The 13,725-nt window shown below is 51.9% G+C and overlaps 2 protein-coding genes and 1 long non-coding RNA gene across 6 annotated transcripts in view; 2 read left to right on the top strand and 1 right to left on the bottom strand.

Annotated features, from left to right (window-relative positions):
- Positions 1-4,780, top strand: part of Lrrc23 (leucine rich repeat containing 23) — an 8,319-nt gene extending 3,539 nt beyond the window's left edge. For all 3 annotated transcript variants that reach the window (XM_036180532.1, XM_036180531.1, XM_036180530.1), the window contains exons 6-8: positions 1,317-1,453; positions 3,706-4,003; positions 4,457-4,780. In XM_036180532.1, the coding sequence (XP_036036425.1) occupies positions 1,317-1,453; positions 3,706-3,979 (411 nt within the window). In that variant the 3' untranslated portion in view covers positions 3,980-4,003; positions 4,457-4,780. The remainder of the gene's footprint in view (positions 1-1,316; positions 1,454-3,705; positions 4,004-4,456) is intronic.
- Positions 1-6,076, bottom strand: part of LOC118579351 — a 23,730-nt gene extending 17,654 nt beyond the window's left edge. The window contains exon 1 of the long non-coding RNA XR_004944464.1: positions 5,305-6,076. This is a non-coding gene — a long non-coding RNA (uncharacterized LOC118579351). The remainder of the gene's footprint in view (positions 1-5,304) is intronic.
- On the top strand, positions 5,058-13,725 carry Eno2 (enolase 2). Of its 2 annotated transcripts, none has more exons than XM_036180529.1 (12): positions 5,058-5,319; positions 6,219-6,321; positions 6,814-6,909; positions 7,011-7,069; positions 7,380-7,449; positions 7,823-7,956; positions 8,144-8,366; positions 10,162-10,359; positions 11,115-11,316; positions 11,583-11,691; positions 12,828-12,886; positions 13,177-13,725. In XM_036180529.1, the coding sequence occupies exons 2-12, from the start codon at positions 6,237-6,239 to the stop codon at positions 13,244-13,246; spliced, it is 1,305 nt and encodes a 434-aa protein (XP_036036422.1). In that variant the 5' UTR covers positions 5,058-5,319; positions 6,219-6,236; the 3' UTR covers positions 13,247-13,725. The 2 variants fall into 2 exon arrangements, with proteins under 2 accessions (XP_036036422.1, XP_036036421.1); XM_036180528.1 differs by having other exon boundaries at positions 5,063-5,145.

Genomic DNA, 13,725 nt, shown 5'->3' with positions numbered 1-13,725 from the left:
GTATGTATGTATGTATGTATGTATGTATGGGTAGTGCCATGTGTGTGCCTGGTGCCCCTGGAGATCAGGAAGGAGGTCAGATGCCCTGAAACCGGAGTTACAGATGGTTGTGAGCTGCCATGTGGGTGCTAGGAACTGAACCTGGGTCTTCTGAAACTGCAGCAGGTGCTCTTAACTGCTGAACCATTGCTCTGGCCCCAAGTTTACCTTATTTTTGAGACAGGATCTCCCTGTATAGTCTACACTGGTCTGAATTCCTTATGTAGCTCAGACTTGTCCTCTTGTCTGTCCGCTAAGAGAGTACTGGGGTCACAGCTGTACACCATACCGGACTCTAAGTGTCTGTCCATTTAGGCTGGACATGCTGCTTTCTGGAATGGCACTACAGCAACTCCTCACTGGGCTCCTGGGGCTCCCGGGCCAAGGGCAGGTTCAAGCAGCTCTTCTGTAATTAGAGATGCCCTTGATGGATGGATAGCAGGAGGATACAGCTGAGCTTTCGTTAGTGGAAGCTTCTCTTTTCTTTTCCTTTGGTCTATCTTCTCTTCTCTTCTTTCTTTCTTTCTTTCTTTCTTTCTTTCTTTCTTTCTTTCTTTCTTTCTTTCTTCCTTCCTTCCTCCCTCCCTCCTTCCTTCCTTCCTTCCTTCCTTTCTTTCTTTCTTTCTTTCTTTTGTAATGAGGATTGAAACTAGTTCCTTGTACACACTATAGGAATGCTTTACCACCAAACTGCCTCCCTAGCCCAGAAACTAGTATGTGTTTCTCCTTTCCAGTAACATTTATTATTATTATTTTATCATCTTTTTTTTTTTTTTTTTTAGTTCTGGGAAATCTAGTCTTTAGACTTCTTTCCCTTTTCAAATCAAAATGACTTTAAGTTACTTCTTTATTTGGGGATGCCTGCACAGCCCAGCACACAGCTGGAGTCAAAGATGCCTCTCAGGAGTTCTCCATGTGGGTCCTGGGGAATGACCTGGGGGCCAGGCTTGGCTCAAGGAGCAATCCTGCTGGCTCTTCTTTGTCTTTTTGAAGGGGCAGTCTTTGAAATAGGGTCTCACACTACAATCCAGGCACTCCTGGAGATTCACTAGGTAGCTCAGGCTCACTTCTCAATCTTCCTGCCTCTGCTTGCTGAATACTAGGATTGTGGGCATGGGCCACCACACCTAGATTTGGACTTCTTGGTTCTCTGTACCACACTCTCTTATCTGTCCCTACTCTCCACCACTCCTCCCTCTCTTCTTGGCTTTCTTCTTTGCTTCATCATCCTTTCCCAGATCCCCTCTCTGAGTCACTGTGTCGCATGCCGGGTGTAGGCTCAAAACATGCTGAAGAAGGTGGAAGGCCTGGAGAACCTCAGCAACCTGACCACCTTGCATCTTCGAGACAACCAGATTGAAACTTTGGATGGCTTCTCCAAGGAAATGAAATCACTGCAGTACCTGAACTTGAGGTATGGTGTGCATTCTCTCTAAGACCCACTTTGTAACCATTCATCACCAAGAGCAACTTCTGAACCAGTGGCCCTCTCCCAACAACCCACAGCTGGGTCCGTCCCTTGTTCTCCTTCTGGGTCTGCTCTTCTGCTTTCCTTTCTTTCTTCTGTAGTTGGTTCAAAGAGCAACACAAAGATCTTCTTGGGAGCCCTGAACCCTTATGTTAATTTAATCCATAATGAAGAAGAATATATTATGTTTAGTTGGGCCTATGCTATGTTTTAGGAACATCTAAAAGTATCAGAAATTTTTCCCTGTTTTTTTCTTCTTTTTCTTTCTTTTCTTTTCTTTTTGTCTTGGGTTTTTTTTTTTTTTGTTGTTTTTTTTTGTTTTTTCCCCAGACAGGGTTTCTCTGGCCTTGAACTCAGAGATCCTCCTCCTCCACCTCCTGAAGGCTGGGATTAAAAGCGTTCACCACAGTGCTTAGCTTCTTATTTATTTTTAAACTTGGGGGTCTTGCTACATTACCCAGGACGGCCGTGTCCCTTGAACTCAACGTCCTGGGTGGCTAAGGTTATAGACATTCATCACTGTGTTGCTAACTCCTGTTTTGAAGCAATTTACAGCCTGACTCCAATGCCATCTTTCTTTCTTTCTTTTTCTTTTTCTTTTTTTCTTTCTTTTTCTTTTTTTTTTAAGCTGAGGATCGAACCCAGGGCCTTCCGCTTGCTAGGCAAGTGCTCTACCACTGAGCTAAATCCCTAACCCTGCCATTTTTCTGTCTGTAACTTATACAAATGTCCTTCTCACTCTCCTAGGCCCCAATTATTCTTTCCATTTCTTGTCTCTTTCTTCCCGAACTGAACATTACCTGTAGGGGACAGATCTTAACTCATATTAAACATAAAATGTAGCTGGCGGTGGTGGCGCACGCCTGTAATCCCAGCACTCAGGAGGCAGAGGCAGGTGGATCTCTGTGAGTTCGAGGCCAACCTGGTCCACAGAGTGAGTTCCAGGACAGCCAGGGCTACATAGCAAAAATCTGTCTTGAAAAACCAAAAAAAGGAAAAAGAAAAGAAAAGAAAAATACAAGGCCAGATGTGGTAGCACATGCCCATAATCTTAGCACTTGGAGATCAAAGAGGATTGCTACAAATCGGAGGTGGTAGCCAGGTCTAAACAGTGAGCAGTTTTGTGCCAGCTACAACAAAACCAACAACAAAACCAAACCAGTAACAGCAACAAAAAGAATGGGATGTGGTGCCTCATGCCTGTACTTCTGGCACCTAGGAGGCTCAGGCAGGAGGATGTCTGTGAGTTCGAGGACAGCCTGGGCTGCATAGCCAGGCTCTGTGTCACCCCCCCAACACACACACACACACACACACACACACACACGCACGCACGCACGCACATGCACACATGCACACGCACAGGAAGGGAGGAAGAGGACGGAGGAGATGAATGGTCAGAGGGATTTTTCTCTCAGCATCTCTTTTCTGATAGACTGTGTGTGTGTGTGTACGTGTGTGTGTGCATGTGTGTGTGTGCGTGTGTGCGTGTGTGTGTGTGTGTGTGTGTGTGTGTGTGTGTGTGTTTCTATCAATCAAACCCAGGGCCTTGTGCATATAAACTGTGTACAGAGCCTAGTAAAATACCAAGAGAGCTCAGAGTAAGAAATGTTCCTCAAGGCCCACAACATCTATTGAGATTAGTCTGGAACACTTCAAAATGATTTCATTATTGTTTGAAAGAAAGGAGCATGCCATTCCAATACAGTCTCAGAAAGAAGTATGGTAGAGGACTAACCTTTTTATTCAAGCTGAGAGACCCAATCCATCCCTGGCTGAAGGAAGCACCCACACAGCATCCCCAACTCCACAGCACCCCACACTTAGGCATAAGCTCCTTCCCTGCTGACCTGAATCTTCTAACTTCTGTTGTGGTGTGGCTGACAGAAATGTCTGTTTCTATAAGGGACATTTGTCCTTCTTCTCCAAATATAAGACAGGCTGAGGCCTAACTTTGCCACTCCAAAGTTTTAAGACGACACATCACAGAGTAGATGTTGGCATTTAGGGATTCCTCGAAGGGTAGAGGTGGGACTGGGGAATTGCATCAGGGAAAGTCTGGCCACACCTGGCAGACCAGACCTCAACAGCCATTGCTTTTAGGGCCCGGCTGGAGGTGTTCTTACAGAGGAAGCCCAATTCCTAGCTACCATTCAAAGCCCATTTTCTGAGTTGAGCCCTCATGACCTCATCCACAGGAGCAATATGATTGCTGACCTAGGGGAGATGGCCAAGCTGCGGGATCTGCCGAAGCTTCGAGCCTTGGTGATGCTGGACAACCCATGTGCAGATGAGACCGACTACCGCCAGGAGGCCCTGGTGCAGATGGCACACCTAGAGCGTCTAGACAAAGAATTCTTTGAGGATGAGGACCGGGCTGAGGCAGACGAGATCCGTCAGAGGATGAAGGAGGAGCAGGAACAAGAACAGGATGTAGATCATGACATGGAACCATACCAGCCACCAGCTTAGCTGCCCTTCCAGCCTACACAGATGGTAAGGGAAATGCCAGGGAGTCAGCAGTGGAAGGTCAAAGGCTGGGCTCACAGAAGAGGCCGGGAGAACCCTTAGCAGAGACCAGAGCTAGGGGCTGGAGGTATCTTAGGTATGAAGAAAAGATGAGAGGCCCAGGAAGAGCTGATAAAAGATACAGGAGACCAGAAAAGTGAGAACTGGGATGGCAGGCAGAGGAGCTGATGTGCAGCCATATCCCGCAGAGACGGTTACTAAGGGATAGATAGGTCTGGGGGCATGGAGGAGCTCATGAGGGAAGGAGGTGGCTGGTGGTAGACGGAGATGCGGCTGGGCAGGGAGAAGATCCTGCACTAAAAATCTGAATCTAAAAATAACAGGACACAGGTGGGGAGGCGAAAGGAGGGCAGAGTGAAGCGGAGAGACTGAGAAGCCTAGGGATGTGGGTACAAGCTTCACTCTGTCGCTTTCTTCCAGGAGACCAAGACATTGGCCTCAAGAATTGATGAGACTCCTGTGGGGAACCACCACACTCATAGACCTGTGATAGGAAGGGGAAGATGCTGGCTGCCTTTTGTCTCCAAACTGAAAATCCATCATATCCCAAGACCCAGGCTTTCTGGTGGTCATCTTTGTGTGGCTTGTTCTATGGGCCTAAACCTATCTGGAGCCTAGATCGGGGACAGCCCTCAAGCAGGTCTGGAGCAACCAGGATGCTAGGAGCGGTTCTCTGGAGAAAGGAGCCAAGGAGGTGGGCTGTGATGGGACAGTTTAGGTTTCAAATAAAAAGGTATTTTGATATCCCTGTGTCTGAGCGAGTTCATGAGCCCCCGCGGTGGGCTTCTCCATCGGCATGGCTGGACACAGGTTAGGAGCGCCAGAGCGCTTAGCGGGTGGCTATCCTGGTCCAGGATCGCCCCGGCCCTTCCCCCACCGGTTTGGTCCCCCCCACCCCCCACCCGCGCTCGTACGTGCGCCGGCGCCTGCAGCTCTTGACTCACCGGGGGCTCCGGGTCACATGCGCCCGCCCGGCTCTACAGGCGCCGCCCCCCGCCCGCCCCCCGCCCGCGCCGGGAGCCGCAGCCGCCGCCACTCCGGCTCTCTCTGCGCCGCCGCCGTCCTCACCGCCACCGCCACCGCCACCGGCTGAGTCTGCAGTCCTCGAGGTGAGGCCCGCATCGGGCCGCATCCCCCTTCCTCGCCGCCTCCACTCCCCGCTGGCCTGGGCTTGGCCCGCCGGGCGGGTGACGCTGCGTACCTGCCTGTCACCTGCCTTCCCCAGCACCCCCGTCCCGGGCCTTCCCGGACAGCTTTCTGGCTCTTACCTCCTCCAGGTTGAGGTACCAGCTCTCTGCACCCGCTCCTCTAGCTGCACGGTTCCACCCTCGCCTGCCCCTCTCCCCTCGCCGGTCTTCGCCTAGGGTCCTGCCGATTTGTTTCTTAAGTTCCATGTGTCTCGGCGGGCAGCGCGTGTTTTCCTTGGCACGTCCTTTTTGCTTTGCGTTTGGGGATGTACCTTCTCTCACCCTTCCTTGGCTGCCTCCGACTTGCTCTAGACTCGTCCTTCTGTCCCTCCTTCTCTTTTGACATTTCCTTTTCTCCGATGCATGGGGGAGGGATGAGAGGAGTGGGGAATGTGTCTGGGGGTAGGGAAGACGATGGGTCCAGCCTGGACTACCTCACCATTTCCCACTGCAGCACCTGGGGACTGGAGGCCCCAGGATGCTGTCTCCAGACTCCTCTTGAAAAGAGGAGGAATTCATGTTTGGGAGAGAGGTGACGACCCCGGAGCGTTGTATAGACCCTGTGTATGGGGGCTGTCAAGTTGGGGCTCCACTTGCCCAGACAACCCCTCTTCTTCCAAGGAAAAAAATGCCAGCCTGGCAGCCATCCCGCCTGGGGAAGTCTAGGGGAACCCCACTGGTCGGCGAAGCTGCTGAGGGGCGAAGAATTCGCTGTCGAGCCCTCCCCTCTTCACTGCGGTGTCCTCCCTCTTGTCATGAGATGTACCCCGCCCCGACTGCAGTGACCTCCCCTTCCTCACTGCGTTGACCTTTCCCTCTCTCCATGGGGGAGGGAGAACCCCTTTTCTGAGGCTGACTGCAGCCTGCTCCTCCCCACCCCCTACCCACTGCAGTAACCTCTTTCCCAGCCCTCCCTGCCTCTGGCCCCGCCCACTGGCCTCAGGCTCCGCCCTTCTAAGCCTCTTCTCTTTCTCCTTCCTTCACTTCCACCCAAGGAGAATCCAACCATCATCATGTCTATAGAGAAGATCTGGGCCCGAGAGATCTTGGACTCCCGTGGGAATCCCACCGTGGAAGTGGATCTCTATACTGCCAAAGGTGATGGGCGGGACATGGGCTTTCCACAGCCCCCACTTCCCCTATGCTGGGTCTGGCAGGTTTCAGGGATTTTATTCTTCATACTCAGGGGTGCTAGGCCAGGTTCCCAGGGCTGGATTGTGGAGTCTGATCTTCCTTGACTTGTGAAGCCAGGCTAGATGGGTCTGTGTTCTAGTTCAGCGTGAGAAAGGCCCTGCCTCTGTCTGTCTGCGTGCCTGTGTGAGCACTGGAGCACGCATGCTCTGCCTAGCATAGCTTTGTCTCGGTGGCCTCCCACACGTGCCTGTGAGGCCTCAGATGGGCGGATGAGGAGGCCTTGCTTGTGCAGCTGACACGGAGTATGTGAGTGAGTGTGTGTGAATCTGTGAGTGGTGTTAGGGAACAGTATGGGGAGAAGTCTGGCTGTGGCAGGTGGGAGTTTCCGCTGGAAGGCTCCAAGAATCCCTGGCCCAGAGTGTCCTCTCTCCTTCCTCCTTGGATGTCTTCTTCCAGGTCTTTTCCGGGCTGCAGTCCCCAGTGGAGCCTCCACTGGCATCTATGAGGCCCTGGAGCTAAGAGACGGGGACAAACAGCGTTACTTAGGCAAAGGTGATAGCATCCCTCTTCTGGCATGCCCCAGCCCCTAGATGCGCCCCCTCCTCTTCTCGCCACCTGCTCCTGGACTGACCAGCCCTTCTTCCCCTCTCTAGGTGTCCTGAAGGCAGTGGACCACATCAACACTACCATTGCACCAGCCCTCATCAGCTCAGTGAGGCCCGCTCCTTCCTGGGGGTGGCTGCTAGACCCGAGTCCTAGAAGGAATCTTGGATCCAGGGAGGGACAGGGGAAGGCAGAGAGGCCCACTCTTTAGGAATTGTGGTTACAATAGGAAGGGTGGGAAAATACCGCTTACTGCCCCTGCAGGTGCTCACGGTCCCTAAAGCTGGCAGAGCGGGCCACTGTCACAGGGATCTGTTGGGACCTTGCTCACACAGAAGACTGTGTGTGAATGAGGGGACCCTCCGTCCTAGGGCCCAGCCCCCCATCTTGGCTCTGGGTAATGGGGGCTCTGCCCACAGGGTCTCTCCGTGGTGGAGCAAGAGAAACTGGACAACCTGATGCTGGAGTTGGATGGGACTGAGAACAAATGTAAGCAGGGGCTGGCCTAGGAGGGATAGAAAAGCACAGAGAACTAGAGGGCTGTACTGGGGACACAGGGTCAGAGGACCTCCTCCTTCCTCGCCCAAAGCCACTGCAGAGGGAGGGCGTGACATTAGACAGAAAGACAGGAGTTGGCACAACGTAGTCTGGGGGGATGTTTAGGAAGAGGTGAGGCCTTCCCTTCCTTGTTACTTCCTCCCCCAACCCCACTATTTGGAGTAGAAAATGAGTGAGTCGCTGCTGGGGGTGGAGCATGGGTGTGGGAGGTCTCATTTATTGGCTTTTCTAGGGTATAGGTGGGGGCAGGGGCTACAAGAGAGAGGGACATTTTCGATCAGTGCCTTCCTCTGTAATTTCCTAGCCAAGTTTGGGGCCAATGCCATCCTGGGTGTGTCTCTGGCCGTGTGTAAGGCTGGGGCAGCTGAGAAGGACTTGCCCCTCTACCGCCACATTGCTCAGCTGGCTGGGAACTCAGACCTCATCTTACCTGTGCCGGTGAGCCTAGCCTCGAGGAGGAGGGAGCACGCAGCCTGGTGAGGGATGAGGGGAAGAAGGTGAATGGGCAGCTAAAGAGAAAGGATGGGAGTGTGAGACCCGAGCCTGGCATTTGGGGGATTCCATCCCAGGGGCAGGAGGGAAAGGCTCCTTGACTCTTTGACTCTGACCATCTGTGGCTCCCCAGGCCTTTAATGTGATCAATGGTGGCTCTCACGCTGGGAACAAGTTGGCCATGCAGGAGTTCATGATCCTCCCAGTGGGTGCTGAGAGCTTTCGGGACGCCATGCGACTTGGGGCCGAGGTGTACCACACACTCAAGGGGGTCATCAAGGACAAGTACGGCAAGGACGCCACTAATGTGGGGGATGAAGGTGGCTTTGCTCCCAATATCCTGGAGAACAGTGAAGGTGAGGCTGGAGCCCTCCAGCTCTGAGTCCCACACTGGGGAAGGTGGCACACTTGGGTCCTGAGGGGTCCTGATCCTTGAACTTCTGAAAATCTCAAGAGGTACCAGCCTTTAGGGTAGGCTCCAGGGGGCCTCCTGATTTCACACATAGACCTTGGATATCAGTCTTTTATCTGCCTAGCATAATCTGTTAGCATAGGTCCTCACTGGAACTGGTCTGGGTAAGGTCTATTTCATCCTATAACGCAACATGAAGCATGCTCTAGGGAGGTAACTACACATCAGTCTCATCCCCTTCCCAGCCTCGCAGAAGGTGTCTAGGATCCCCACATTCTCTGTGCTGCAGAAGGGAAACTAGCTGTAAAGGGAATGGTTAAAAGTGAAGATGCTAGCTGAAGGTATGGCTTCAGGGGCAGAGTGCCTGCTGAGTCTGTCTGAGGCCACCACACCGCATACAAATGTACACACATGCAAGCACACACATGTGAATGTATGCACATTGATACACACGTGTAAACAGACTCTGCTCTGGAATCAGATTACTTGCATTTATTTGAACATTACAGCTTTATTGGCTGGAATCCCCAACACTTGGGAGGTTTAGGCATAAGGGTTGCTATGAGCTTGAAGCCAGCCTGGGCTACATAAAACCATGCCTAAAAAGAAAGAAAAGAGAATGAATAATAATAATAAAGATGCAGAAGTGGCCTTTTTAAGAACCAAGCATTTGCCAGGCGGTGGTGGCGTATGCCTTTAATCCCAGCACTCGGGAGGCAGAGCTAGGCAGATCTCTGTGAGTTCGAGGCCAGCCTGGTCTACAGAGCAAGTTCCAGGTCAGCCAGAGCTACACAGAGAAACCCTGTCTCGAAAAACCAAAAAAGGGGGAAGGGGAGAACCAAGCATTTGAGCAGGGCATGGGGGTGCACACCCTTAATTCCAGGCAGAGGCGGGTACACCTCTGAGTTTAAAGCCAGCCTGGTGTGCCCAGAGTTCCAGGTTAGCTAGGGCTACATGGAGAGAACCAATCTCAAAACAAAAACAGAAAGGAATAATCCAAGTTCTACAAATATCATTGAGGACTAAATAAGATATGTAAAATGCTAATATGATGTGATACCGAAGAAAACCGCTATTAGGAATTGGAGAGAGAGCTCAGTGGTTAAGGACGCTTGCCGCTCTTGTAGAGGACTCAGGTTTAGTTCTCAGCACCCATGTGATTCCAGGGACCTAACATTGTCTTCTGGCATCTGGGGGCACCAGCATGCACATGAAGCATATACATACATGTGGGCAAAATACTTAATACACATAAAACAAAAATAAATAAATCTTAAAGCACACACACACACACACACACACACACACACACACACACACACACACACTCTGTTAGCCAGGCCTGGTGGTGCAGACCTATCATCCCAACGACTTAGAGGCTGAGGAAGGAGAATTGAAAGTTCAAGGTATGCTTAAGGTACAGAGTGAGTTCAAGGCTAGCCTGGGAAACTTAGCGAGGCCCTTTCTCAAAATGAAAAAGAAAAAGGGGTGGGAATGTGGCTCAGGGGCAGGGAACTTGCCTCAAATGAATGAGGCCTTAGGTTCAAGACCCAGCACCAGGATGAGGTGTGGTGGGGTGGGGGAGGGGACCAACACTACCAGGAGGGGAATTCCACTCCTCTGTCTCCCCAGAGCCTATGCATACCTCCCCACCACAGTCCTCTCCTTCCACTCTTAATTCCCTTTTCCTCCTTCCTACCTATGTCTCCGACTTAGAATTTCACCATGTTTGTCTCTAGCCCTAGAGCTGGTGAAGGAAGCCATTGACAAGGCTGGTTACACGGAAAAGATCGTGATCGGCATGGATGTTGCCGCCTCTGAGTTTTATCGAGATGGCAAATATGACTTGGATTTCAAGTCTCCCGCTGATCCTTCCCGATACATCAGTGGGGACCAGCTGGGGGCACTCTACCAGGACTTTGTTCGGAACTATCCTGGTGAGAGCAAGGGATGTGGGAGATCGGAAACGGGGAGAGCAGAAGAGGCAGGGGCCCCCCCGTAGGACAGCTGTGGACTTTATGGGGTGCAGTCTGGGGCTAGGTAATATCCTCTGGAGCCTGAGAAGCAGGGAGAGAGGCGGAGGTTCCTGCAGAGCCACGCTTTGAGTGGCTTGTAGATGTGCCTGGAACTATGATGGGTCTCCTCCATCTGATTCAGAACCTGGGCTCTAAGAGCTAGGGGGCCCGAGGCAGGGCTCTGGAAGGAGCAGGGGTGGGGAGACGTGGATGGATGTAAGGAGAGCGGCAGGCTTCAGTATCTCTGATGATGGTAGGCACTGAATGAAGTTGGCACCGCTGTGCAAGGGTCACTGAGTTAGAGTCTCCATATCTACCAAGGGCTTCTGCCCCACTCCGTGGAGGCAGCTGGTCTCCATCTTCCTGAGACAGAGCAAGGTAAAATAGATACCAGTGGAGAAGGAAGGAGCCAGACTCGTGATGAGGAAGGACTTCCTGCCAGTAGGGGTAGAACTAGGTGAGGATACAGAGAAGGCCAGCTCCCGGGTTCCTAAAGCTGTAGGAAGGGATAGGAATCCCAGCCGGCTTCTTTGGGAAGGGAGGAACAGGATGAGGAGGCTTTGTTAGCTGGGGAGTCAAACGAAGGTGTCCCCCCCACCCCAGAGCTCAAGAAGGGAAGTCAAGGGAGGGTGCCCCCCAGAGCTCAAGAAGCATCAACAGACCCCCTTCCTCTCCAGTGGTCTCCATTGAAGACCCATTTGACCAGGATGATTGGGCAGCTTGGTCCAAGTTCACAGCCAACGTCGGCATCCAGATAGTGGGTGACGACCTGACAGTGACCAACCCCAAGCGGATCGAGCGGGCAGTGGAAGAAAAGGCCTGCAACTGTCTGCTGCTCAAGGTCAATCAGATTGGCTCAGTCACGGAAGCCATCCAAGCGTGAGTGGCTTCCACCTGGCCCCACCTGGCCCTTGTCCCCCAGGATCCCTCGTTCAAGTCCTCCTAGCCCGAATCTGTCCTGGAATGTTGATGAAAGTTGGGTACCCTTCACAGTTCTCTCACTTCTGTTCTCTCCATACCTTATGTTCTGCCCTGCTTCCTCTTAGTCACTTTCCTCCAGGTATTCCTGGACATGGACCAAGCCTGGGGCTGGGAGGGAATACCTGTGCCTCCGGGCAGAAGGTCAGTGCTGGTGTGTACTGCAGGTGCAAGCTGGCCCAGGAGAATGGCTGGGGGGTTATGGTGAGTCATCGCTCTGGAGAAACGGAGGACACATTCATTGCTGACCTGGTAGTGGGACTGTGCACAGGCCAGGTGAGTGGAGCCAGTCTGTGGTCTTAGGAGAGCTCTTTGTAGGGCTGACGATTTCTAGGCCCAGGTGGTTACTCTCCTGCCAAAAGATCGAGAATCAGAGAAGGTTCAAGCGTGGAAGTTATGCCAGGCATCGACATCCCACACTTTTAATCCCAGCACTCGGGAGGCAGGTGAATCTCTGTGAGTTCAAGGCCAGCCTGGTCTATAGAGTGAGTTCCAGGACAGCCAGGGCTGTACAGACAGACCCTGTCTTAACAAACGAGAGTGAAAAGGGTAGAAATTTTGAGCTGGTGAGATGGCTCAGCAGGTGAAGGTGCCTGGTGCCAAGCCTGACCGCCAACTTGAGTTTGATTCCTGAAATCCACATGTTGGAAGGAGAGAACCAACTCCTACCAGCTGTCCTCTGACCTCTACATGCAGACCATGGCATGAGCAGACATACAAGCAGAGTACTGATTTTTACAATTAATTAATTAATACAAATGCAGAGTAGAAGTTTCAGGGCTTGACAGGCAGTGGTGGCGCACGCCTTTAATCCCAGCACTGGGAAGGCAGAGCCAGGAAGATCTCTGTGAGTTCGAGGCCAGCCTAGTCTGCAGAGTGAGTTCCAAGACAGCCAAGGCTACACAGAAAAACCCTGTCTCGAAAAAAATCAAAAAACAAAAAGAAAAAAAAAAGTTTCAGGGCTCAGTTTAGCTCAGTTACAGAGTATTTGCCTAGCGTGTGTAAGGTCCTGGGTTCCATTAAAAAAATAAATACATAAAGGTAGGGCATGACGTCGAACGCCTTTAGTTCCAGCACTCAGGAGGCAGAGGCAGGAGGATCTCTATAAGTTCAAAACCAGCCTGGTCTATAGAGTGAGTTCCAGTACAGCCAGGGTTACATAGAGAAAACCTGTCTTGAAAACCAAACCAAACCAACAAACAAACATCCTGGACTTGGTGGCACACACCTATAGTCTCCACTTGGGAGCAGAGACAGGAGGATCAAGAATTCAACGCTAGCCTGTCACTTTTGAGACCAGCCTTCATGAAACTGTCTCAAAACAAATGGGACAGGGGGAGAGGAGGGGTAGGGCTGTCCAATCAGGTGAAGGAAATCTTTAAGCTGCATATATATCCTCTGGAATGTTTCAGATCAAGACTGGCGCCCCATGCAGATCTGAACGTCTGGCGAAGTACAACCAGCTCATGAGGTGAGGAGGGTCCCCGAAGAACAAGCACCCGAGGCCCAGGACTGAACACCCCTTTAGGCCACTATTCCATCTCTAGCATCCAGGACCTGGAGAGTAGTTGATGCCAAGAAAATACTTTCTAGTGGGTTTAGGGTTTAGGGGTGGTCTGATTGACAGATCACTAAAGTCACACTAAAGCCAGGGAATGTTCACCTTGAGGCAGTCCTCAAAGACGGAGTCTGAAGGGACCCAGAGAGAGAAACAGATCCCTCCCGCTCCCCTGACTGCTTCCCTTCTGGATCATCTCTCAGAATTGAAGAAGAGCTGGGCGATGAAGCTCGCTTCGCGGGACATAACTTCCGAAACCCCAGTGTGCTGTGATCCCTCCTGCTTGCCTGAAGACTGGAGCCTCCATCTCATTTTCCCGGGACCCCCTTCGCTGTCCTGACCTGCCATAGTTCACCCAGAGTCACCCAGAACACCTCGGCTCGCCTGCTCTGGCTGTCCCTGGCTTCCACACTCGCTGCTCTCTCCGCTCTTCCTCCTCTCTGGGCCCATTTTTGGGGATTCCACTCTTCCCTCTTTCCCAGCTATTCTCTCTTCTCTTAAAAAAACTGGAGATGAGAAGGGGTCCACGGGAGAGTCATCAGTGTCCGACAGGAACTTCAGGGTTGGTGTGCTGAGGGGTTTAGAACAGGGCAATGGGGCCGTGTAGCACGTCAGCTTCACTGGTCTCAATGTTGTGTATTCGCTATGAACTATGCATAGAACTGGTGTTTGGGGTTATGCTGGATGTGGGGCCATGTTTGGTAAGGGGTGTGTGTGTGTGTGTGTGTGTGTGTGTGTGTGTGTGTGTGATA

The sequence above is a fragment of the Onychomys torridus genome, chromosome 3 (assembly GCF_903995425.1).
Source record: "Onychomys torridus chromosome 3, mOncTor1.1, whole genome shotgun sequence".
NCBI classification, from domain to species: Eukaryota; Metazoa; Chordata; class Mammalia; order Rodentia; family Cricetidae; genus Onychomys; species Onychomys torridus.
The sequence above is the reverse complement of the archived record's forward strand: the minus strand, read 5'-3'. Positions and strand labels throughout refer to the sequence as shown.